Raw genomic sequence first — 25,452 nt, 5'->3', positions numbered from 1 at the left:
AATTGAATAGTTACAGGTGTCTTGGCAGCCTCCCTCACTAGTCTCCTTCTTATACGGTCAGTTTGTGACGACAGCCTGCCCTAGGCAGATTTACACGTCATACTCCTTCCATTTCTGAATGATGGATGTAACTGAACGTCAGGGGATGTTCAGTGACTTGGAAAATGTTTTGTATTCATCCCCTGATTTATACTTACTTTTCTAACCTTCTCTCAGAGTTGCTTGGAGTGCTCTTTTGTCTTCATAGTATAACTGTAACCAGGAATACTGATTAACCAGTGATGTTCCAGACACAGGTGCCTTTAAACTACAGTCATTTGAGACATATTCACTGCACTCAGATGATCTCCATTTCACAAAATGTGAGACTACTAGCATGAAATGGCTGGACATCTGTTGAATGAGGTCAGTAACTTTAAATTTTAAAAGGGGTGAATATTTATGCAATCACTTATTTTAAGTTATATGTTTTTAATTAAATAAATGTGTTACCGTAGTGAAGACACTAGAGGCAGTAGACCAGGACAAACACGGAATCAGAGGGATTGGCTTTGGCCAGTTCGTAACTGCCAAGGACGCCATCTGAACACAAACACGAAAAATATGACCTGTGGTTAGGATTAAGTAGCATATTGGACCCACTTGTATTCACATGTAGGCGTGCATGTAAAATATGTACTTCTGAAATTTAAGCATCTCCAGGATGATAAGCATGGCAGAAACATATAAAAATCCCCCAAAAGGGATCAAGAAAGGATTTTATCATCTTATGTAGAATATATATCTAGTTGAATACTGGTGGAATGTAAGGGTTTGGTAAAAGAAAATCAAATTTGAAAGTGTTTAAGGAAATTAAATAATGACTCACATATCCTCCCATGGAGATTCCAGTCATTCCTAGTGGCCAGTAACCTTCTCTCTCTAGCCAATGGAGAAGCACTGTTGACTCCAGTATCAAAGCCCCTCCCATCACAAACAGGTCTGACACATTCTTTAGACTGGATCGCCTAAAATACTCAAAAATAATGTCCCTGTTTACTTCACAGTAAATTACTGCCAGCTTTGAAAATCTATCTTGTATTTAACCATGACATCCTGTTCTCTTGCCAGGTGGGTTTGAGCAGTTTACAATTGGATCCTAATTAAGTTTGGACTTACAGCTCACAACAGTTAGAGTAGATTCCAAAAAAACTTTGATCACTTCTCAGTTGATCACTAAATCTATCCATAACTTTGTCCATGATTTCCAAGCTGTTCTACAACATTGGTCTATTCGGTACCCAAAACACCTACTGCATATCTGTTCACTCTGGAACTCTGGAAGGTTTTTTTGTTCAACTGCTTGGTGGTGCAACAACAATATAAGTATTGGAGTGGGTCAAATATTTAACTCATTCTCTTCTAGATTTTCCAGACTTGTAACAGGGTACTGTATCTCAAAATAACAGAAACATATTTATATTTCTCAAAACATAAACACTGCTATGGATAAATTTGTGATAGAGAAATACTGACTGACTGACCTATCAGTCATGCTCTAATTTCTAGTCTAAGGTGATATATTGAATATGTATGTTTTGTCTGACTAATCCTCCATCACCTTTACACATTGAATTTGCTGTCAAAAAACAGAAAAAATACCACATTTGAGGAAGTGGAACTGAAGAATGTTTGGCATCTTTGTCTGAAAAATGGCAAAAGCTCTTCATATCGACAATGATTTTTGCGTGTGTGTCCAAATTAACTTAAATTCTTTAGGTTTAAGGCAAAACAACTTAACCAAAAAAATAACCAAAATACAGAATTAGAACAGCTTTTTGACAAACCACCACTCATTGCTGAGTTAGCATGATGTCATGTATCTAGCCATTAGTTTCAAATTGAAGGTATTTGTCAGGCTTCTCATTTTATTTACGGTATTTGTTTTTCTCATACTGTTTCATTTTGTTTCTCATTTTTCAAACTGAAAAGATTCCTTTTATTTACTTCTTTCTTAAATTAAAGATGCAACCAACTGCCAAATCAATTAGGTCACAAGGGGAGGTAACTTACAGTTGATCTTTGGGTTTACGATAACCATGTAACAGGTCAGTCAAGGAATAAAAAAGTGGTCATACACAGCATAAATCAGATTCTTTAAAAAAAAAAATTTCTATGCCTGCAGATGAACAGTGGAGCAGGAGCCACATTAACTGTCATTGCCTGAATATTTTTAACAGTGGAAAAATATCCATCATCCAATCATCCATCTATTATTTTAACAAATTACAATGAGGGCGACAAGTGATGTGGCATCCGCTCATGCATGTAGATGCACAGATCTTTTCTATTTTGCACCATGAATTGTATTTAAACACGGACAACTTGAGAGGGACAAGAGATCTTGACCACCACCTGGTGGCTGGCTACTATATGTGTCATAAACTTCTTTATTATGTTGTTTGGTACCTATTTGGTACCTATTATCATGCTGCCTAAACAACCGCACAACTTTGTGCTAATCTCCACAACATCACGCTGCCTAAACAACTGCACAACTTTGCAGTAATCTCCACAACACCTACTTCTGTCTAGATGTGCCCTACAAAATATATAAATTATATGTTCTGAAGATTATTCTGTAGACTCAAGACTGTCTAGCAGAACTATTCTTAAAGGGAAATTAACAAAAAATAAAGAGGAAATCAGATCAAATCAGAGAAAAGACAACAGAAGGATATAATAAGGGTTCTCCAGAAGAAGTGAAGCCATTCCTGCCTCTTTGACCATGGGTCGGGCCATCAGGGTACGTCTTCGCCAGAAAAACTGGATACATACACACACGTGCAGACACCCACACACATACAATAATACCAATGAGTCAGAGAGTACAGATAATATCTCTAATCTGCTAGAATTTTATCTTTATGTTGTTTTTTATTCTGGTAGTATTACATCATGGTATGACAAAAATAAAAAGGATACTTGATTCAAAACATGACTCTACATCTTTTCACTCCATTGGCAATTTAAGGGAGCATATCAAGAAAGAAAAAATGATGAAAGAAACAGATGTGTTTTTTTTGTTTTGTTTTGTTTTTTTTTTTTGCTAAAAGGGGAATGAAAATGAGGTACGGCCAACATAATGTAGTAACATAATGTAATGCCATTTGCACTTGGAAGAACACAAGGGGCCAGAAGGCATCTCAACATCCAACCTACTACTCTGGTTAGAGTAGATATTTGTGTTGGTTCTTATAGCCAAAAAACAGAGAAATTGGCGTGTGTTACTCATACCTTTCATATTCTCATGTTACTACAATTGGCATTAGTAAGGAACATAGAACATCTACAAGAGCCAATAGCCAAAGCCTATATCAGGACTTCAACTGCACTACTATTGACCTTAGCTTATTTAGTATTTTCTGTTTGGTGGGGGCTATCTGGGTACACTTTGAAGTTAAAGTTATGTTGAGGTTAAAAGTTTTAGTGCCTTACGTGATCGCCAGTCCCAGCCAAATGAATACATACTGGTCTGTTTTTCTGCCATCGCTTAGGAACTATAAACTGGAACCTGAAACAACACACGCAGACACACACTTTGAGGATTCACTTGGACAAAACAGTGCTCAAACATGTTATCAGTAATCACTTGCAACTTATTTGGCTGTTTGAAACTCAACAGACAATGTTAGATGTGACTACATGATATGACTGTTTGACTGTTTCAGAACACAAGCAGTTGTGGCTGATGGCTATGGATGGAGTCCAGCTTCATCAGAGTTAACACAGGTGCCACCAGGTTCTATTCTCAAACCACTTTTAGTCATAATTTTTATAAATGAATTAGGTGTGAAAGTTAGAAATAGTACAATTTATCTAAATGCCATCATTTTATATGGTCTATTGCCCAGGCAGTTCAAAACATCACATATGTCTCGTCTCATTTTCTACCGCTTATCTGGGTGTGGGTCGTGAGGGCAACAGTCTCAGCAGGGAAGCCCAGACTGTCTGCTCCCTGGCTACTTCCACCAGATCGTCTGGGGGGACACTGACGCGTTCCCAGGCAAGGCAAGCGACATAGTCCATCCATCGCGTCCTGGGTCTACTCCATGGCCTCCTCCCAGATGGACATGCCTGACACAACTCCCGAGGGAGACGTTCGGGAGGCATCCTGACCAGACCTGGCTCCAACACGTCGGCTAGTTTGGTAAACACCCATGACACCTCCAGCACCCTTGCAAGGCTGTAGAGCTGGTTCAGTGGTCATCGGCCAAGGCGAAAACGGCATTTTTCCTCATGAATCCAAATAGCACCAGTGACTTTCTGACCGCAGCTCCTAACAGCCGCCACAGCAATAGCAGCGTAGAACACGGCCCATTTGGATTACATGTCCCCCACCCCTCCCGGAATGCAATACAAGCTCTGCCTTAGGTGGGAGTTGAAGACCACCCTGACAGAGTCATCAGCATTCCCAGCAAACCCTCACTGTTCGTTTAGGTCTGCTGGGTCTATCTGGCATCCTCCCCTGCCACCTGATCCAACTCAACACCAGGTGGTGATCAATTGGCAGCTCTGCTCCACTCTTAACCCAAGTCTCCAGAATATACAGCCGCAGATCCAGTGATAGGACTACAAAGTGGATCATTGACCTTGGACCTAGAGTGTCCTGGTGCCACCTCTCTCGAGGAGGTTGGTTCCAGAGCCCAATCTGTGCATAGAGGTGAGCCTGACCATATCTAGTCAGTATCTCTCAACCTCATGTACAAGCTCGGGCTCCTTCCCCACCAGTGAGGTGACATTCCATGTCCAAAAAGTTAGCTTCAGCAACGGGGATGAGACCACCCAGGTCCCTGGCTTTGTCTGCCACTTGATCCACCACAACATTGCATTTATATTTTGAAAATCTTTAATTGGCCTTAACCTACTGTTAAACTCAAATAAAACAAAATGCATGTTGTTCTTTAGAAAACTGACAAACAGTTCAACTGTAGTGAATATTACCACTTCAAAAAGGGACAGCAATTGAAAGTGTATCTTTTTTAACACATTGGCTTACATCTCAGTGACAAGCCTGGTTAAAAAACATATAAATGAATCAAAGTTCTTCAAAGCAAAACTAGTATTCTTTTAGAAATAAATATAGAAATAATAAATTCATTAATTAGTATGTATGTGTAGATTCTCAGTCATCCAGGTCATCTTTCACACAAGAAAGTTTAATTAAAAGTGAAGACATTTCACCTCTCATCCAAAAGGCTTCTTCAGATTCGCATTAACTGGTTGGGAGTCCCAGGTATTAAAGCTAGATGCCAACATATGACTACAAGGAAGATTATTGTTCTGAACTGAACGTCCCTTCTAATCAAGATGCAGATTGCTTGCAGAATCCTGGCCAGTGTGCTTGGCCCTCCTGTGCTGGGCCATGCACTTGTGGAGCGGTTGTTTGGTCTCCCCATCGTACAGATCAGTTTGAGTTTAGGAGTTTTGTCCTTCGGATGAACCAGTTTCTGTCTGAGGGTGTTGATAGATTTGAAGTGTACTGGAATGTCATGTCTGGAGAAGATCCTCCATAGTCTTTCAGACACTCCAGCCACATATGTGACAGTGGTGTTTTTGCCCATGTTATGCATCTTCTCTTTGATGATAGCGATTCTGTTATTTCTCTGCCGGCCCTCAGTGCTGTCTTTATGCGTGTGTGTGCTCCTTTTTTGTTCTGGTATGTAGGGTATGGTCATGTAGAAGGGCTACTACCGCCTGTACCGCAGGGAGGCCACACCATACATGGTCTCCCCAAAACACACATAGAAGGAACCCCACCCAGACCTATCATCAGCAGCAACAACTCTGTTATCTACATCTCCCTGTCTAGCTCCCCTGGTGGGCAAGACTCCTTTCCATATCCTAAACTGACAAGGTTCAACATCTGAGACTCTCCCCAGATGAGACTATGGTGTCCTTCGATGCCACTTCACTTATCACATGTGTACCCACATTGGAAGCTGTGATGACTGTCAGGGAGCACCTTCTTCATGACCAACTACAAGTCCAGCTGCCCTAACTTAAGCTCTTCTATGACATATCCAATTAGTATTTACAGATTTAAATTGCTAGTATTCCGCTGCAACCTTCAATTTCAATTTTGTAACTGTCAAAGCTCACATTTCACCAGAAAGAGAACGATACCTTTAAAATGTCCAGGGAACAGAAGACAATATCACCTGCCGCAACATCATCACAATAGAAGTAGAGGACAACATTATGTATGGCACCTGGCATTAACAGCCTCTGGTGGCAGGATTCCAGGAACCAAGTGCTTGAGAGGAGAGATGAAGAACCCATCATGGATCCGACAGTCGGCATGCTCCTCAGTCTGGTCACAAAGGCATGAACAAACACATATCTGTGAGAATAAAAACAATTTTTGTTAAACTAGCGAAGAGTGAGAACACATGGATTACCTTGTTTATGTAAACTGGATAGTCCTTTGGCACAAGAGACTTGCACTTCTCTCTGTCTCCAATGGTCTTACGGAACGCAAAGATTCTGCAAAACACAAACAAGACAAATCAGTTCAACAACAGCACAGATGCATCTGTTTCATGACTGATTCCACAACAGCATCTACTTGATCTATGTCATGATTTATCTAATCAACTGAGCTTGTGGGAACTTGTGGAATGCTCAAAAAACCCTGTCTGGAACTTTCCACAGGTAAACAGACCCATTGGTAGCAGATCATAATATTATGATTGGGTATGAAAGGGACATCGTTGAAAGGCTCAGTTGTTCACAAACAAGGACAGGGCAGGGTTTACCACTTTTGAAAGTGCATAAAGCCTATATGGGCTTGGGAACACTTTGTCATCAGTAAACAAAGTTCATTTGCAAAAAAAAATGTGTGAATTCTTTTATTATGTTTCCTCCTTCGTTATCTTATTCTGTATATTCGCACCACTCCTGATACTTCTGGCTGTATTGTGTTGTGTTCTCTTTTTTCCTTACCTCTTGAGGTCTTCAGGCTTACCCCATCCACCAATGAAGAGTTTGGTGAGGAGAAGCCTTCTATAAAATACATCCAGTCTGCTCACACCCATGGACCAGCACCTGGCATCTACACAGAGAGACAAAGCTTTCATTCTAAATGTGCAGACAATACTTTCTCGAGCACAGTGTAGCATAAAAGCTGAAAGAAGTCATTCCCTCATATGTCCTTGAGTGCAAAGTGCCTAGTGCAAAAGATGTAGCAAACAAGTGGAGAAGCAAACAAAGACCACTGACCCTCTAGCAGCTAAACAGGTATTTGTCAGGGTTGATTGACCCGACGAAAGCTACAGTTAGGTACATATATATATTTGTTCAAAATCCACTTTAAAAGTTTTCTTTATATCATTTCATTTAAGTTTGAATTCAAAAAATGTTTATTTATTTATTATTATTTATTTATTAGTTTATTTATTTATTATTAAATGTTTATTTATTTATGTTTATTTATTGATTGATTTATTTAAGACACATACTGCTATCTTTTCATATATTTGGCTTTGAATCTGTATGTGCATTTGTATTATGCTTGATCTTTACAATATTAAGTTCCTGAGATGCTCACGGGCTTACTCTTATGTAGAGATTATTTTCCAGGACACTTTCAGCACATTTTCAGTGATAAATCTGCTAGTGTGACAGACAGGGGTTATGTCAAAAACTAATATGTTCCTCTCAGCATATTCTGATTTGAAAGAGTATACAGGCATTACTGTTATGTTTTGTTTTTGTTTTGTTTGTTTTTTTTTGGTTTGTTTTTTGCTGTTTTCTTGGATTATTTTAATGCCCAGTTTTAATATTATATCTTCATTTTTTATTGTATTATCACTGTGTTTAATTTGAAAAGCTGTTTGTAATATATGCTTGGAAAGTGCTATGTAAATAAAATTTATCATTACTCCATAACTTGAATTCTCGGTTTTAGCTCCTAGATTAACCATTGTTGCCTGAATGTCATTAGGTGAATAAACATGAGCCTCCATTTTAGCCTACCGTCAAGTCTAGACTGAACTTTGGATAACTAAATGTAAAATTCAAACTTAGTTGAGTTTTCTTGCTTTTTCTTCCTTTCATGCCATGTTACAGTCCATTTTACCTTAACAATACAGCATTGCATTTAAAGAGACAACACTAGCATAATACAAAAGTACTATTAGCCAGGATGTTTAATGCCAAGTAATGTAAAAACACAATGCCGTGTTCCATAAATTTTTTTTACTGAATTTTATAGCACTGTCATACAGCTGTTGTACACTGTCATTACTCTTTCTACACAACACACAATAATAACTTGGTACTCCAGTTGCTCCTCGGACAGTAAGAAGGCCCTCCAATGCATCATCAAAACTGCCCAGTGGATCTTTGGCACCCAGCTCCCTACACTAGTCGAGATACACCACACACGGTGCACAGGCAGAGCAAAAAACACACTGAAGGACCATACCCACCCAGGTCACAGACTCTTTACTCTGCTGCCATCTGGGGAGCGCTATAGGACTATGCACACCGGCACAACACAGCTTAAGAACAGTTTCTACCTCACCGCCATCAGACTTTTGAACTCTGTGCCACCTGCTCTCACGCCCCCCCCCCTCAAAAAGTGTAAAGTGAATCATCATTCTGGCTTTATCTGCTATTGTTTAAAAGCTTTATGGACAGAGGGATGAATGCATTTTTAAATCTGCTAAGTTTGCAGCAAGGGAAATCTCCTGCCAGAGGGTCTGTTCTTGGTACCTATAAATTTCCAAATAGTTCGAATCATATGGAGCAGTTTGGTTTTTAACTGCACAGAAGGGTGACCAAACCAAGATGTGCAATTGTATCTGATTAAACTCTCAAGGACTGCCTGATAAAAAATTATAACTTTTTATCAACACCATGAACTCTCAGATGACATAAAACAAAATGCAACCACTGTTGTAGCCTCCAACAGAGACTGTCTACATGTGCATTCCGTGTAAGTGAGTTGTCAATAAAGACACCAAGTTATTTGTATGATGCGACCTGTGTGATGGTTTGGTTGTGGATGATCACAGGTCTGTGGTCACCAATTCCACTCGGGTCAAACACCATCTCCTCTGTCTTACTGACATTCAGAACAAGGTGGTTGTCAATGCACCAATTCACAAACATTTCAATTTCTAAAAGTTGACCATTCTTTTTCAACAGGGCTAGAATTGCAGTGTCATCTGCGAATTTAATGATGTGATTATTAGAACAGAAACTTCTGCACTCTTTAGTATATAAAGTTAACAGAACTGGTGAAGCATTAGTGGGTGTTTAACCTTTGTAAGCATTTGTTATAACCCATAACATGCAAAGTTCAAAAAAGATTACACAAAAGAATGAGCCTTTTATATCTACAGAGGAACCAGTTACTCCTTCCACAGAGTCCAACATGTTGCACTGATATGTTTCTACAGTAGCCCAGAACAAACAAACCAAATACTGGCTACAGAGAGGGCCTTTCATCTTTTCATGTTGTTAGTAGCTACCACAGTGAAAGGTGAGACAAGGGTTGTCAGTTGGTTACAGATCTGCAACCTCAGTGTTAGATGCTATTAAATTTTACATAATAAACCTTTAAATTAAAATCTTTAACCAAAGAATTTTTAGTAATTTTGCATTTTAAAAATTTCTCTTTTCCATTTTCCATTAGGCCTCTGCCATTTCATATTTCACATATTGATTTTCAAGCTGTATGTAAATCAGGAGGTGTGGGCCAAAGGCGGGAGGGAGGGTTTGAAAGGACTGGGGTACATAAACTAATTAGATGGTAAATCAGAAAATAAAGGAGAAAATATGGGAGTGATACATTCAAGTACTTTAATTTGAGTTAATCTTTTATCCATCTACACTCAGGCATGAAACTCCAGTGATGTTGGGATGCCCAATCTTTAACTGATATCCAATAAGGAGGCATGTGACACTGCAACTTCTGTGAAGTCTGCACTCATATTTCTTTGCCTCGGATTTTAGGATGGGACGCAAGATTTTGAGTCAGAACAACTTCTAGTTCAAGTGAAAATTGAGAGGCAAAGAAATATCAAATAAGGGAATGGAGATGTAGCCTAAGTTCCTCTTTCCTGTAGGTGTCCATGTTTAAGAGAGATTAAAGAAGAACAAGGAGCTCTCTTTTCTTCTTTCAGACACAAAACTTGAGCAGCTCAGAGTCTTGCCCTTTTGTTGATGTCTTGTTGTTTTTGTTTGTTTGTTTGTTTTTTTAAAAGGCTGTAGGCCTTTTGTGTTTTTGACGGATTAGGGAGGATGTTCTGGGCCAATTGTGTGGCTAGCCTGGTCTTCATCCCCCCTTTTGTTCTTTTTGGCCATACCTCCTGACTCACATACTTTTGGTTAAATTTCTGCCACTATTTGTAAATAAAGTCGTCTTACTTTTAAAGTGGTACTTGGGTACCATGTCCTCTGTACCTGTTGCAGGTTACCAGGTGAAGCTGATTGTTTTAGCCTCAAGCTGAGACATTTATAAGCTCTCTGTGATGCATATAAAAGCAAGCATGCACACACACACACAAAAGAAATGCACAGATTGGCTCTAGGTTCATCCAAATGGATGAATCATTCATTTGCCACAGACATCCATTTTCCACCAAACATCCATCCATAAATCTATGCGTATACATACAGTCATGTCACAGCAACAAATAAATAATCATTTTTGTCAGCAGTGTTGAATCGGTGATAACTGTGCACAAAACAGCCAAAAGTTTGAGCCCAGTTTTAGGAACTCGGACATGACCCTTTGCTAGAGAACATACGTTAATGACTCAGTACACAAACGCCTAGTATTATTAGTGAACTAATGATACTAGGCTGACGCAGATTAGCAATTGTATATCAACAACTGAAGGGGTAATTGTGTTTTCCTAGGACAATTTTAGTTAACTTACTATAAGAATAAAGATGTTATAATATCTAGAATCTGCAAACTATTGTATATTTCAAGATGTTTCTGTTGGAATGCATGTCTGCCCGCTGGGCCCTGTTTATCAGCACAAATGACTTTTAAATCTTTAATTACAATCTAGATTGTCATCTCTTCCATGGATCTGACACTCACATCTCCACTCTCCATAAGCCTGCTCACCAAAAATTTGCTATTCATAAAAGGACTTGGATATCCATCCATCCATCCATTTTCTATAACACTTATCTGTCAGGGTCGTGGGGGGGCTGGAGCCTATCCCAGCTGACTACAAGAGGCAGGGTACACCCTGGACTGGTCGTCAGACATTCACAGGACTTGGATATGATTTGGATTATAATATTGCATTGCATTTTTACTTGCACTACTACACAGCTGTCCGCTACACTGTGACACACTGTGCTGGCTTGAGTTATAATTGCATTTCATTCAGCTGTGTTTGTCTGTGATTCACAGCTTTAACCACAACTCTATATTTTCAACAATATGTACATAAATGTGAGAAGATGCCCAAGAGAAATGTAGTGAATACATTTATCTACATTGTGCCTGAAGCAGACTGTGCCATACTCTGGACAGTTGACCACAACAAACAACATGTTTTACACCTAGTCTGATGAAAGCTTGTAGTGGTGTAGTGGTGGCCTTCATTTTCCATCACGCCCTTCTGGACAGACTAGTTTGCTAAGTTTACTGTTTTATATTCAAAAATGAAAATGTTTGTTTGTAACATTTCTTTTTAGAACATTTTGGTTTATGGTGGCAATTTTCAATTTGTGCCATGATTAAGTTAGTGTTAAGTATTAGTGAGAACGGTTGACACTATCTAGACCATGCTGGCATTTCATGAATGGACTCCATGTTGTGGGAGAGGAACTGGACTCTCTGACAGTGGTGTCTGAGAGGAGGATGTTGTCCAAAATAAGGACTATACTGGACTTTCCCTCTCACCCTCTGCCTGTTGCCATCAAACTACTAAACTCTGCACTGTGATGGACACACTTACTTTATGTATATATGTTTTATACACATGTACATACCTGCATTTTTAAATTTTAGATTTATACTTATCTTGTTTTTGTTTATCCTATTTTTATATCTTTTCTTTCTTGGTTGGGAAAACTGCAAGTGCAATGTCTGTATGAAAAAGAATTTCCCTTTGGGGATAAATAAAGGAATTCTGATTCTGATTCTGATTAGAATAAAAATAAAAACCTCATTTTCACTTTACATGAAATAGCTTTCATGTCACACCATCTGACAATTTAAGGCACTGATAGAGCAAATTGATGAAAAATGCATATTTTAACTCAAAACCTATAAGAACACATATGTATTTGGAAAGTTAAGAGTCATAAAAGTCATATGTCATAAAACAATTTTCAGGTTTTAAAAAAAACTTTTTCCGGCTTATATGTCAACCACCCAAAAATAAATTACAGTGTCTCTATAGGGTTCAGACATTGTTAACGCTCTGTCAACACGTTACATTGTGAACATGTGGTTTTTATACTGAAAATTTTTTTGTTTGTTTTTTTTTGTTTGTTTTAAATGACCTGGCCTTCAAAAGAGACACTGGCAGATAAATCTTTGTCCCAAAACAGTCATTTAACAAAAAGTCTCTATGGCACTTGGTGTCACGAATGGACATGCTATTAGTCATAAGATGCTCCCACACAGTCAAACATTCAGGAGCTCTCTCCTGAGTTCTTAGTGTCCCGAAGGCACCACCCTGCCTCTTGAACACCGATGTAAAATGGAAATCAAAACTCAAAGTACTTTCTCAAAGTACTGTCTTCAGAACTTAAATGCCTTGCGCTGAGTAGAGCATTCAGTGACTGTCACTTTACTAACAGCATGAAACAATGCACTCTATTGTGTTGTGATTTCGGACTATGATTAGCCTGTAGCATTTAATGCAGTCACCTCACAGACACAAACAGGTCATGAAGACCTCTATGAAGAATAAAAGCACGGACAAGTGTACCCTGCTTGGTGGCTTGCCAGGGCCCAAGGGGAAGGGGCCCGTCGATGAGCTCCTGGTGCCCTGGCTTTCACCCATGAGACTTGGCCGGATCCAGCCCAAAGCAAGATCTGACCAGCAAGGCTCAGTGTCTCTCCAGATTTTGCAATTTTGCAGTAATCTACCTGCTCATCTCGGGTCTGTTCGTTCAGAACAGCTTCTGCTTAACATCCTACAGCCAACAGGAGCTTTTGGACATCGGACATTCCGACAATTTTGTTACGAATATTCGGCTTATCCTTGAGATCGCCAGAACACCGGAGGCTACGCATTCTACCTGGCCGGACGGAAGTGCACGCAGGCGGCGTAGAGACGGTAAACAAAGGGAGGTAAACGTGGGGGGCTAAGAGCTCAGCTAAAGCTAACACCACACCGGCTCTCTCTACTCAGCATTTTTCTCACCAACGTGCGGTCTGGTGAACAAAATGGATGAGCTACGACTCCGTATCACAAACAACAGGAGACTTATGGACTGTAATGTCATGATCTTCGAAACATGGCTAAACAGCGGCGTACCTGACAACGCTATCGAGCTAGCCGGACGTCACACACTCCGAGCAGACAGAGCGGCAGATGACTCCGGTAAGATAAGAAGTATAGGACTCTGCATTTATATTAACAAATCTTGGTGTACAGACTCTGTCATTATTAAGAGGCACTGCTCAGCTAACCTCGAATTTCTCGTGGTTAAGTGTAGACCGTTCCAATGGAGTTCACTTCCACTGTGGCAGTCGTGGATCAGCAGTTAGGGTATCGGACCCGTAACCGGTGGGTCGCTGGTTCGATCCCCCGTACCGGTGTCCATGGCTGAGGTACCCTTGAGCAAGGTACCTAACCCCCACTGCTCCCTGGGCGCTGCACGCGGTTGCCCACTGCCCCGGGCTTGTTGTGTGTGTGCACGTCATTTGGGTGGGTTAAATGCAGAGCACGAATTTTGTTGGAGAGAGTTCCCTCCAATGACAAAATATGTCACTTTCATATAACTGCTGCTTGTATCCCCCCCCCCCGGGCGCTAATGCTAAGCTGGCTATGAACCAACTTTATGCACCCATTAGCAAACAACAGACTGTTCACCCAGAAGCTGCCTTTATAGTTGCCGGTGATTTTAATGACTCAAACTTAAAGACAGTGCTTCCAAAATTCCACCAGCATGTTTCCTGCAACACAAGAGGAAACAAAACTTTGGACCATGTCTATACAAACATTCCTGGGGCTTACACCGTGACCCCCCTCCCCCACCTCGGACAGTCAGACCATCTCTCTTTGTTTCTTGTTCCTAAGTACTCACCACTTATCCAACGTGTGAAGCCATCAACCAAAACCATCAAAGTGTGGCCAGAAGGGACAGACCATGTACTCCAGAGCAGGTTTCAAAACACAGACTGGAGTATGTTTGCTGCTCAGGCTACCTGTGGCTCTCACACAGACATTGATACATACACCTCCTCTGTGCTGGACTATATCAACACCACCATTGACAGTGTCATAACAGTAGGGCTGGGTACCGAACTTCGGTTCTTTTATGGTACTGACCGAAATGCTTCGATAGTATCGAGTATCGAAATATGCCTCGTCTTTCTGTGCCAAGTTTCGATACCCAGAGGTTAATCACGTGATCAAGACCTGATCATGCTACCAGCGATTGGCTGTAACGTTACCTGTAATTGCGGCATATAGACGCGGTTCACATGCATCTGTGTTGGAAACTGTAGTTGTGTGTGTGCCGTTGAACTGGTTAAAAAAATGCTACGAGGTCGAGTGTGGCTCCATTTTAGCAAGATTGATACCAATAGTGCGCAATACAATATATGCGAAAAAGTCATTGCTGCTAAGGCCGGCAACACAGCTAATTTGGTGAAGCACCTGACCGTGCACGCAATCAAGTTCAGAGCAGAAAGTTGCCCCGTGTTTAACTGCAAGAAGAGCGGACAGTCCGCAGCGGACCGCATCCTTCCTCCTCTCAGCATTCAAGTCCGCCTGTGGACGTTACAAAGCCCAAGGTTACAGTGGCCGACAAGTACAAATGTGCTGCATATACAGAAACGCGCTGCATATAGGAAAACAGATGCAAAAGGAAAATGCTGCAAATACAGAAATGCGCTACGTATATACTACATATTCTTTTTTCTTTTTCTTTGACATTGGTACGTCTGTTGTCTGTCTCTCGGGTGGAAGCTCAGCACTGCCCCTAGAGGTCTGGAGCACTTACGTTGTATGACTGGATGTGCGGCTTTTCTTTCTGCATTTGTTTGCTTATATGCAGTGTGTTTCTGTATTTGCAGTGTTTTCCTTTTGCATCTGTTTCTTATATGTAGTGCATTTCTGTATTTGTAACACCTGTCTGTGTTTGTACTTGTCGGCTACCGTACCAAGCGGCCTGATTCAAAATCTCCACCTTTGCAACTGCACTGGAAATTATTCCTTGTTTATTTTGTCTGTAAGAAAACCGCTTGGATTGGCGAAATACCAAAGCTGAAAAATAAAACTAAAGACTTGTACTGTAATGTATAATGTAATCTTCTTTTTGTTAGAATTGATATTATAAAATTGGTATCGAGAAAAGTATCGTTAAGGAACCGGTATCGAAGTGAAGGTATCGGTATTTTTGATTGATTGATTGATGATTTTTGATCAGCCCTACACAACAGAGAAGCAGATCACCACGTACCCAAATCAGAAGCCATGGATGAACAAGGAGGTGCGGCTCCTGCTGAAAGCCCGCAACACCGCCTTCAGATCAGGTGATGCACATGCCTACAGCATATCCAGAGCTAATCTGAGGAGGGGCATCAAAAAGGCCAAGCTAAAGGTAGAGGAGCACTTCTCCAACTCCGATCCAAGACGCATGTGGCAGGGCATCCAGATCATCAGTCACTACAAACCAGGTAACTCGTCCATGACAGCCACAGTTGTTTCCTTTCTGAATGAGTTAAATGACTTTTATGCTCGTTTTGACAGGGACAACACTGAAACGGCCACCAACACCAGACTCTCTCTCCCTCACCTCCACAGACGTCTGCGCTGCACTGAGTAGGACCAACGCACACAAGGCTGCCGGCCCAGACGGCATCGCTGGTCGTGTGCTAAAAGCATGCGCGGAGCAGCTCGCCGGGGTCTTTATGGACTTCTTCAACCTGTCCCTTGCCCAAGCAGCTGTGCCAACATGCCTCAAAACCACCTCCATTGTACCAGTCCCAAAACACTCTGAAACACACCTGAAGAGCTACCTCCCACCCACACTGGACCCACATCAGTTTGCCTACCGCAGCAATAGGAGTACAGAGGATGCAATTTCCACAGCACTGCATTCTGTGCTCACACACCTGGACAATAACAACACATATGCACGGATGCTGTTTGTGGACTTCAGCTCAGCATTCAATACCGTCAGACCCTTCAAGTTAATCACCAAACTTGGAGATCTGGGCATCAACACAACCTATATCCCCTCTACCTCCCTCTGCTACTGGATCAGAGACTTCTTGACCAACAGACCTCAGCATGTTAGGTCAGGCAACATCTGTTCCTCCACCATCACACTCAGCACAGGCGTACCACAGGGCTGTGTGCTGAGCCCATTCCTCTATTCCCTCTTCACCCAAGACTGTAGGCCTGCACATGGATCCAATTCCATCATCAAATTTGCTGATGACACCGCAGTTATTGGCCTTATCAGCAATGATGATGAGACAGCATACAGGGAGGAGGTACAGCACCTGGTCACATGGTGTGCAGACAACAACCTGCTCCTTAACACCAGCAAGACAAAGGAGCTCATTGTGGACTTCAGGAGGGAGAGAGGAGGCACGCATGCCCCCATACACATCAATGGGATGACGGTTGAACGTGTCTCCAGCTTTAAGTTCCTGGGGACCTACATCTACATACATATTATGACAACTACCTGTATATCATGTTTACAGTATATCTGTAGCATAGACACCTGTACATACTGTAAATTACTGTATACCTGGTACTTACTGCTTATTGCACTTCTGGTTAGATGCCAAACTGCGTTTCGTTGCATTGTACTTGTACATGTGTAATGACAATAAAGTTGAATCTAATCTAAAAAAATAACAAAAAAAAAAAAAAAAAAAAAAAGCAGGGACATGTGTCTGTAGTGGCGCATCTGGTAAGGCAAGGGACGCTGGTCTGGAAGACCAGGGTTCAAGACCCTGCCTGTACAAAAATTACCCCACATTTTTGGGGGCAGGAAAAATTTGGGTGTGGTGGAGTGATTAATGCGATAAACGTTCCCCCTCCATTAGCCGGCTGATGCACCCTTGAACAAGCCACTTAACCCCCAATTTGCTCCCCGGGCACTTGACTGCTCCTGTGTGTGTCACTGTACTGCCAATAAAACTGATTCTTCTAAAAAGATCCTTCTTCAGTCTGCCCACCACCCTCCAGGAGGAGTCAATGTGGTCTGGTGCAGAGTAGATCAGGCAGAAGACAAAGGTGGGGACCTTGGTGGCCCGATCCCCAGATGCTGAAGCTAGCTGTTACAGTATGGAATGTCACCTGACTGGTGGGGAAGGAACCTGAGCTTGAGTATGAGGTCGAGAGATACTAGCTAGATATAGTTGGGCTCTCCTCTACGCAGAGCTTGGGCTCTAGAACCAAGCTCCTTGAGAGGGGTTGGACTCTTTTCTGAAGATGCCCCAGGTGAGCGGCATAGGGAAGGTGTGGGCTTACTTATAGACCCTGGCTCGCTGCTTGCTTGTTGGACTTTACCCCAGTGAGGGAATGGGTTGCTTCCCTGTGCTTCTGGGTCAGAGAACAAGCCCTGACTGCTGTTTATGCAAATGCACCAAACAACAGTTCAGAGTTCCCACCCTTTTTGGAGTCCCTGGAATAAGTGCTAGGAGATGCCCCTACTGAGGATTCCACTGTTCTGCTGGCGGACTTCAAATCTCAAGTGTCAATGAGAGTGTGACCTGGAGGGCTGTGACTAGGAGGAACGGTCTGCCTAATCTGAACCCGAGCTGTGTGCAGTTATTGGACTTCTGTGCTGATCAGTTTGTCCATAACTAACACCATGGTTGAACATAACGGCGTCCATACGTGGACTTGGCAAATTCTGGCAAACTATCCGGCGACTCTGGAAGGGGAAGCGGCAGTGGCACTTCATTCACACTGTTTACATTGGGGATGGGGAGCAACTGACCTTGTCTGAAGGTGTGAAGGTGCTGGAAAAGACAGTCTAACCATTAGTCAAACCTCAGATTCAAGAGGAACAATGTGGTGTTCACCCTGGTTGTGGAACACTGGACCAGCTCTACAGCCTAACATGGGTGATGAAGGGGTCATGGCATGGGAGTTTGTCCAACCAGTCCACATGTGTTTTGTGGACTTGGCAAAGGCTTACAATTGTGTCCCCAAAGGTATCCTGTGAGGATTCCTCCGGGAATATGTGGTGTATGGCCTGATGCGATGGGCCATCCAATCTCTGTATTGTCAGATTGAGAGTATGGTTCATATTTCCAGCAATAAGTGAAATCTGTTCCGAGTTAGGGTTGGACTCTGTCAGATGATGTACTCCTATTGGCTTCATTGAACAGTGACCACCAGCTCACATTGGGACTGTTTTCAACAAAGTGTGAAGCAGTTGTCTGTGGAGATTCTCAGTCATCCAGGTCATATTCACTCAAAGAGTTAAAGCAAGGCTGAGTTCCTCCTTCTCAGAACTGATGAAGCTGCTTGGATTAGCAGTGAAACATCTTCAAGTCAATCTTCACAAGTCCAGACGCCTTGCTTTAGCTCTTTGAGTGTGAAGCAGTTGGGATGAGGATCCACTCCATAGTCCACTCCGCTCTGGCTTAACTGTGATCCAGAAAGCTAATGTTACGCTAACATGAGTCAGAGTCCAAAATGTTGCTTACGGTTCATAAACAGAAATATGACAGTATTTACTGTCAGCCATGCTACTTTTGCCCAAATCAATCTCAACATTTTCACAAACAAATGACAGTCCATGTGCTGTCACCCACTCTCTTAATAGCAAGTTGCATAATAAAAGGGATGTGAGATGATATATATGTTTATATGACAATTCAGAGAGGCAATGTGTTGTGTAGTATAGCTGCCATCCTGTGATGAGGATGAGGCACTGCAGGACTACACTCAGTATTGATGCTCAGATTTTTTTCATTTAATTTATTTCTAATATCAAGAATTCAGTAGCCAGCACACTGGTTTAGAGCAATAAACAGATAATTTGAGGGGAGGTATATTTAGTATGTTTCTGTTATCAGGAATTAATTGACATCCTGCAGCACATCAGAATCTAGTATTCATCCAGACCATGGTATAGCAACCCATTTGCTATAAATGAGAGTGATAATTTTTATCACCTCCGTCATCTGATCCATGGATTAAGCACTGGATAATTAACGGATGTCCATGTTGATGTCTGCGCACATGCCAGAGTACTCCGATATCATTGAGCTAGCAAGCATGCTGTCCGCAAAGGTGAGGGCGAGAGAGGAAGGGAGGGAGAGAGGAGAGGGCGTGTACTATGCAACACTTGAACCAAACAAAAACGAGGTTGTGCTCTGAACAGTCATACAATGTTTATTAATAACGGATTTCAACTTGAAAACTTGCTAAAATTGCGCAATGACAAGTGAGTAAACTATTACAAGAAAGGTGGATAAATGCGATCTTTTTTTAAAAACTCCTGCCCCAATACAGCCCTGTCAGAGTGAGTTAATATTTATTTGTGGAATGGGGTAGTCAAGGACATTCTGAATACAAAACACTGGAAGCATCAGTCTACCTAAACGTGTTTTATAATGTGGCATTTGGCATAAATATGGTAACAAATAACTACATTACAACATGTTGTACGTCACACATGATGTTTAAAGCATGTGATTAAGCTTTCCTATTTGAACATTCATACGTGCTTCTTGGTATAACGTACTGTGTATGGAGTTACCGTAATGACAGCACTATAGGCGCATCAGAATAATAGACTGAGTAGACTTCAAAATAACAAAGTCCAATATTGATAGCAGTAACTAATGTTAAATTATGTCGCCTCTTGGATGCCTAGGAATGTGGAAGCCAAAAAATAACAGCCCACATCAGCTCAGAGACAGGTTCTAACAACGGTTTGCCTGCAGTCCGAGTTCAACTTGCTAAGTTAGCTAACTTAGCCATAGTCATTTTTTACCTATGGTTTCAGAAAATGTACCAACGGGAGAAACTGAGATAGACACACAAACAGACAGACGGTTGGCAGAAAGAGCGGAGTTACACTACCTCAGACTGTACACAGATGTCTGTTATCTTACTCGTGGATTTCCTCCTACAGCTAGCAGCTACCTTCTCCCGAGGGCGAATGAGGGAACCGGTTGTCAAGCTACTGGTATGTGTTCTTTCACAGTATAAAATAGCGTGTGGGTATTTCCGGTCTAAAGATTCAAAATAAACTGTAGCTAACGACAGGCTCACGGCTGTCAGCAATAGAAAGGCACTATATAGACAAGACTATTTGGTCACACCTATTTATTATTGAATTCAGGCGTGATATGGGGATATTTTTCAGGGTCTATTTTCAGGGGTTGGGCTATGCCGCTTACTTCAACTGAAGGGAAAATTTCAGATACCAGGGGCGTGTTTCATGAAGCAGGTTCAACAAACTCTATCATTATGTAGGAAGTCACATAGCTGATGAGCAACTGCTTTCTCAAGGATCTCTCAAGGATTATAGACCAGTATCTAACCTTTCCTTTCTCTCTTGAGAGAGTACCAGTTGAGGTTAGGAGGTGTTTTGTCTCCAATGAGTAAAATTTTGTCTCCAATGAGTAAAATTTTATAATTAAAAAGGTCATAAAATCATGACTCCATACTTACAGTGCTGAAGAGAATCCTGGGGTTGTTCTTCTTTTCTTCAATTAACGCTAAGTAATAGACTTCCCTGGTATTCCATAGGGCCTTTCTGTATGATTTGAGACTATCATGCAAGATCAGATGAAATTCTAGTTTAGTGGAACACCATTTTCTTTTGAGGTTTTTAATTTGTGGATGTTAGAGTTGTCACTAATCTCTTTTGCTTTATTGTTTTGTTTTTTAAGGAGGGCAATAGAGTCGAGTGTTTTTAATGAGTATGCAGCAGTGTCTACAAAAAGAACAATTTTATTAATTTTATAAATATTCATTTAACAGAAGACAGTAAGATTTGTGCTGCTATAGTGATAGTGTTACACTCAAACAGCCTCCAGCAGAACAATCCACCATCACAATACTCCTTGAAGTCATTCAGAGGTGCACAATGTCTCCTGAAAGCCTGCAGTCACATACAGAAACATTTTATCATCAGCTTTACTCCCTGCAGCAGCCTGAGAGACTTTTTATTAGCTTCTATTAGCTAATGTCTCTGTAAACTGTTGAAGTCAACAGGAACTAGAGTATCTTTAATCATCAGTTTCATTTACCGGGTGATCTTTGTAAAAATAAGTTACAGACATGTCCATGCTGCTTCACTACATCCTCAAACTGACTTTTGTTTTCCTCATTTTGATTGAGAGACCTCTAGAGGTAGAAATTAGGTAGTGTGACTTTAACTTCATAATCGTATTGAACATATTTTCAGGACTAAAATTCATATTACTGGTTTTGTATGAAACCAACAGAAAAAAATATTAATTCCTAAACAGATTTATTTTTTAATATGAAAATAGACAATGTTTTATCTCCAACATGGCATCTGAAAAAAATCTTTACATTTTCCATCCACTGCTGATCCATCCTGCTTTAAGGTGAGGTCACGGATGTTTCTACTTCAGTACACTTAGGACCTTCAAGGAAAACATAAAAAGGTACATGAAAAGAATGAAAATTTTCGTAGAACCAAGAACCCCCCCCAACCACACACACACATCAGATGGTTGGGATTTAGTCACCTGGAGAAGGCTGATATGGAGAGGAGACCAAGTAGGAACTCAAGGATGTAGAAACAGATCAAGATGGTGTTGAGGAGGACCTCAAAACGCAGGACGAAGGTCTGCAGCAGCAAGTAGTAAACAGCCAGCGCTGCACAGGGAATCAGCATGAAGAGCGACACACACGAGGCTAGAGAGCGCTCGCACAGGTTCCCCTTTCCACCTGAACAACCACACAGCATTATGAGGTCATCGTCCCATGACTCTGTCATGTCCTTCAGGGCTTCCCTCTAGAAGAAGCTGCTGTTCAGTCTGAGTTTTAACTAACTTTTACTGTAAGAACACATTCTTACTATATATGTCTGTCTGTCCACACTAAGCTGGTACCTCAGCCTCCAGAGTTGGTAAATTTTTAACGTGAGTTTTTAGGAAACAGTGACATAATACCTGCTGTCAACTGGATCTGACTTCTTCAGTTTTCAATTTTGTTTGGTTTTCAGGTTTCCAACACTCACAATAAACAATTTTTGTGTGTGTCTGTGTCTGTGCTTTGCAAGTCAGTGATTTAAGCCTTATCAGTGACATTCACAGTCGACTGTGTGACAGTTAACAAGTTTTTGTTATCTTTAACTGTCTGTTACCACAGCCATCGCTGATCTGTATTTCTCTTTGTTTTATCAAACAATGATTTGATCAGCAGCGACAGCCTACTTAACAGGTTGCTTATGGCCTTTGATAAAATCACAAAATAAATAAATAAAAAGGAACTAAATGGTGAGTGAGTATAAAATCATGCAAACTTGTGTGGGAATGTTTACTTTCCCACACATATTAACAGCTAGCATCTGTCATTTGGTGCTTTATTTTTACCTTTTCAGACATAAAAGAGAGAAGTTTTGTTTTCAGCTGTTTTTCAGCTTTTTACCTGTTTAATGTTCCAAACTGATGTTTTCTGACCAGTACACAACTTTCCCAGTCTACTGTTGCTATTGTCCCATTTGGCTTGAAACATGTTACTACCATCAAAATCACCAGATATTTATAAAAATCAATCAAAAGGTCAAACATGCAGTTTAGTTACTGATTAGACTTGAAAACAGGTGAGTGTTTTGTCAATTTGGTGTCTTACCATAAAAGATCCTGACAGTCTCCAGAGCGAGGAAGAGCAGCAGCAGCACCACATCCAGGACCAAATTATCTGATGGGTAGGGCAGCAAAATCCCTGGAGAAGAAACAGGACAGGATAAAAGTTGGTCCATAAACACATGCTTTCAGTTTAATGTTAACTGACACTGGAAATGCCATCATGTTATTCTGCACTCAATACACTGGTGTGACCTCCTTCTTCCAGCTACATGTTATTGCCTGCAGAAAGTTTTTAAATTTCTATTTTGAATAAAATGTGAAATTATTTGGACCTGTCACGACCCGAGAGGTGTAGATGTCTTTCAATGAAGGTGTCTGTTTGCATTTTTATGTGATTTTAATCACTATATACACTTTACTCTGAAGAAGATTTGAAAATATACTCTGAGTACATAATATGTACTATATTATGTGTATGTATGTATGTATGTATATGTATATATATACATACTATCTGTACTATGTACTAGCTTTTTGGTTCCCTTAAATGAATAAAACCTGAAATCTTTCCTGATCCTTGAAACCTGATTTTGTTACTATGTTCCAACTTAAACTGATCTGCAGTAAGATTTATGTAATCTTTATGTATAATGGCAATATATTTCATTTTATTTTTTTCTTTGTTGCACTGAAAGCAGTACAGAGTGCTGTTTTTATACTAGTCTTGTAACAGAGTTTAGAATTCTGGTATCATTCACATCTGCAGATTCTTTAGAAATTGCGTTCCCCTGTTAATTTGAGATTTTTCATTCTTTATCTATTTTTTTTGGTTCTATCTTCCAGCTGTCTGCTTGGAGACACAGTTCAAAATGTGGAGTTTGATTGAAAAGTTTCCTGAAATCAGAAAAGAATAACTTTCTGATCTTTAAGCTCTCACATGTTGGACTTTAGATGACATATCCCTTTTTACGTCTTATTGTATATGCTGGACATTTGCAGTACTTGGCAGCATAATGAGTAGTGATGATACTCATGAAACAGACTCGAAACTGTTTGAGCATACAGTGTAAAGCAGAAGTACTACAGCGAGATATATTTAAGTGTCACCAAAATTCATATGATGAACATTTTCAATGCAGACATCTCACTCTGCCTCAACCTATAAACTGAAGTTTTTAGTACATTTACAGAAAAAAATAATCAGTTCGTATTTTGAGTTTGAGTCAGAAAAATGTAATCTTGATATCAGTCAGGTGTATGACTGCTCCACTTCCTTCATCGCTGACAGTGTGATGCAGACATGTAAAGACAGACCTTTATAAACCATCATCAGAATCTCTGCCAGGTAGAAAGCAGCAAAGTACCAGCTGTTCAGATAAAGGAGGACCTGGAGAGGAGTGGATGAAAACTGAAGAAGAAATGAGTAAAGGACAACAGAGGAACACCTGAGACAGAGACAGGGACAGACACAGAGCAGCTGCATCTCGGCATCACTCTCATGAGAAGGATACAATTGGTTGGCTCCCTGCAGACAAGAAGGAAAAATACAAAGCTGTTGGGAGTTTTTCCACAAGTGAATCATTACATAAGTCAAACTTTTATCAATTTTTCATATTAACAAGTATTTTCCGTCTGCTACACTCCACCTGATTAGCAGTCGCAGATGCACTAGTAACGTGTTAGCTTTTAGTCAGTTTATTTGTGAAGACTAACGTCAGTATGTCATTGAAGTTTAAGTGTCCCATCACGATGATAAAAACGAATGATCCCAGGGGCTTCAGGGGCTTCAGGCACAAGAGCAAACTTCTGACATGAAGTTCTGGTGGTGGTTTTAATTACAGGTTGTTATTATTTTAAATACACGTATCTAATATGTTACTGCTGTCCGAATAACAGCTAACATAGGCTAACTTCACCGAATGCCAATGGTCCAACTTCACACTACCCAACTGTTTCTGTAACGCGTTTCACTATGTGCAGTAAACACTTACAGTGTGGAAACTGTGTTAATTATGCGTCAAAATGTATATTTGGCATAAAGAATGTGAAACTCACCGGGCGCCATGTCTGATTGCCATGGAAACAGCTTGGGAGGAAGAGAGGAAGAGACCTTTCATGTTTGGTTACAGCGAAGCGCCTTTTTTTTATTTACTGCCCCCTGAAGGAAGACTACAACTACTACTAGTACCACAGCCCTTCTAAGGATATATGGATATATCCATGTATAATAGAATATTAGAGTATATATATACATATTATTTTTTCTCTTTGGTAGCCCACTGTAACGTAACGCTGCTAGTCGTAAATCTTTAACCGACTAATCAGCGTACATCATACATTAGTAAAATACTAGCACTTTGTAGGCAAAACCGTCTGCCCTGTAAGAAAAACGAAAGGGCATTAGTATTTTTCTTTTCAAGTCTCATATATAATCGAACCTATATTTACAATAGCTAAAATAAAACCTGGGCGTTTTGGTCTAGAAG

General features: G+C 40.7%; 2 protein-coding genes across 11 annotated transcripts in view; both read right to left on the bottom strand.

Annotated features, from left to right (window-relative positions):
• abhd18 (abhydrolase domain containing 18) overlaps positions 1 to 20,514 on the bottom strand; it is a 66,721-nt gene extending 46,207 nt beyond the window's left edge. Inside the window, exons 1-9 of one of the 3 annotated variants that reach the window (XM_046406288.1) lie at positions 20,259 to 20,514; positions 6,985 to 7,093; positions 6,441 to 6,525; positions 6,252 to 6,352; positions 3,478 to 3,553; positions 2,721 to 2,805; positions 2,053 to 2,080; positions 869 to 1,007; positions 493 to 582 (exon numbers count right to left, since the gene is read on the bottom strand). In XM_046406288.1, coding sequence (XP_046262244.1) covers positions 493 to 582; positions 869 to 1,007; positions 2,053 to 2,080; positions 2,721 to 2,805; positions 3,478 to 3,553; positions 6,252 to 6,352; positions 6,441 to 6,525; positions 6,985 to 7,076 — 696 coding nt within the window. In that variant the 5' untranslated portion in view covers positions 7,077 to 7,093; positions 20,259 to 20,514. The remainder of the gene's footprint in view (positions 1 to 492; positions 583 to 868; positions 1,008 to 2,052; positions 2,081 to 2,720; positions 2,806 to 3,477; positions 3,554 to 6,251; positions 6,353 to 6,440; positions 6,526 to 6,984; positions 7,094 to 20,258) is intronic. The other 2 variants (XM_046406289.1, XM_046406287.1) reach the window with 2 other exon arrangements.
• Positions 20,515 to 20,805: 291 nt separating this feature from the next.
• Positions 20,806 to 25,152, bottom strand: tmem216 (transmembrane protein 216). Of its 8 annotated transcripts, none has more exons than XR_006844895.1 (6): positions 25,022 to 25,118; positions 24,412 to 24,518; positions 23,010 to 23,102; positions 21,902 to 22,103; positions 21,723 to 21,796; positions 20,806 to 20,952 (listed from the first exon to the last, which is right to left on the bottom strand). XR_006844895.1 is itself a non-coding variant. In XM_046406298.1 (6 exons), exons 1-6 carry the CDS (start codon positions 25,029 to 25,031, stop codon positions 21,790 to 21,792), a joined length of 420 nt encoding a protein of 139 aa, XP_046262254.1. In that variant the 5' UTR covers positions 25,032 to 25,150; the 3' UTR covers positions 21,117 to 21,789. The 8 variants fall into 8 exon arrangements, 6 of the variants coding, with proteins under 6 accessions (XP_046262254.1, XP_046262256.1, XP_046262252.1 ...); XR_006844894.1 differs by lacking the exon at positions 20,806 to 20,952 and adding an exon at positions 21,117 to 21,285 and having other exon boundaries at positions 25,022 to 25,117; XM_046406298.1 differs by lacking the exon at positions 20,806 to 20,952 and adding an exon at positions 24,281 to 24,374 and having other exon boundaries at positions 21,117 to 21,796; positions 24,478 to 24,491; positions 25,022 to 25,150.
• Positions 25,153 to 25,452: the final 300 nt, after the last annotated feature.

This window comes from Scatophagus argus, chromosome 12 (assembly GCF_020382885.2).
Source record: "Scatophagus argus isolate fScaArg1 chromosome 12, fScaArg1.pri, whole genome shotgun sequence".
NCBI lineage: Eukaryota > Metazoa > Chordata > Actinopteri > Scatophagidae > Scatophagus > Scatophagus argus.
Note: the sequence above shows the minus strand (reverse complement) of the source record. Positions and strands in the feature narration are given on the sequence as shown.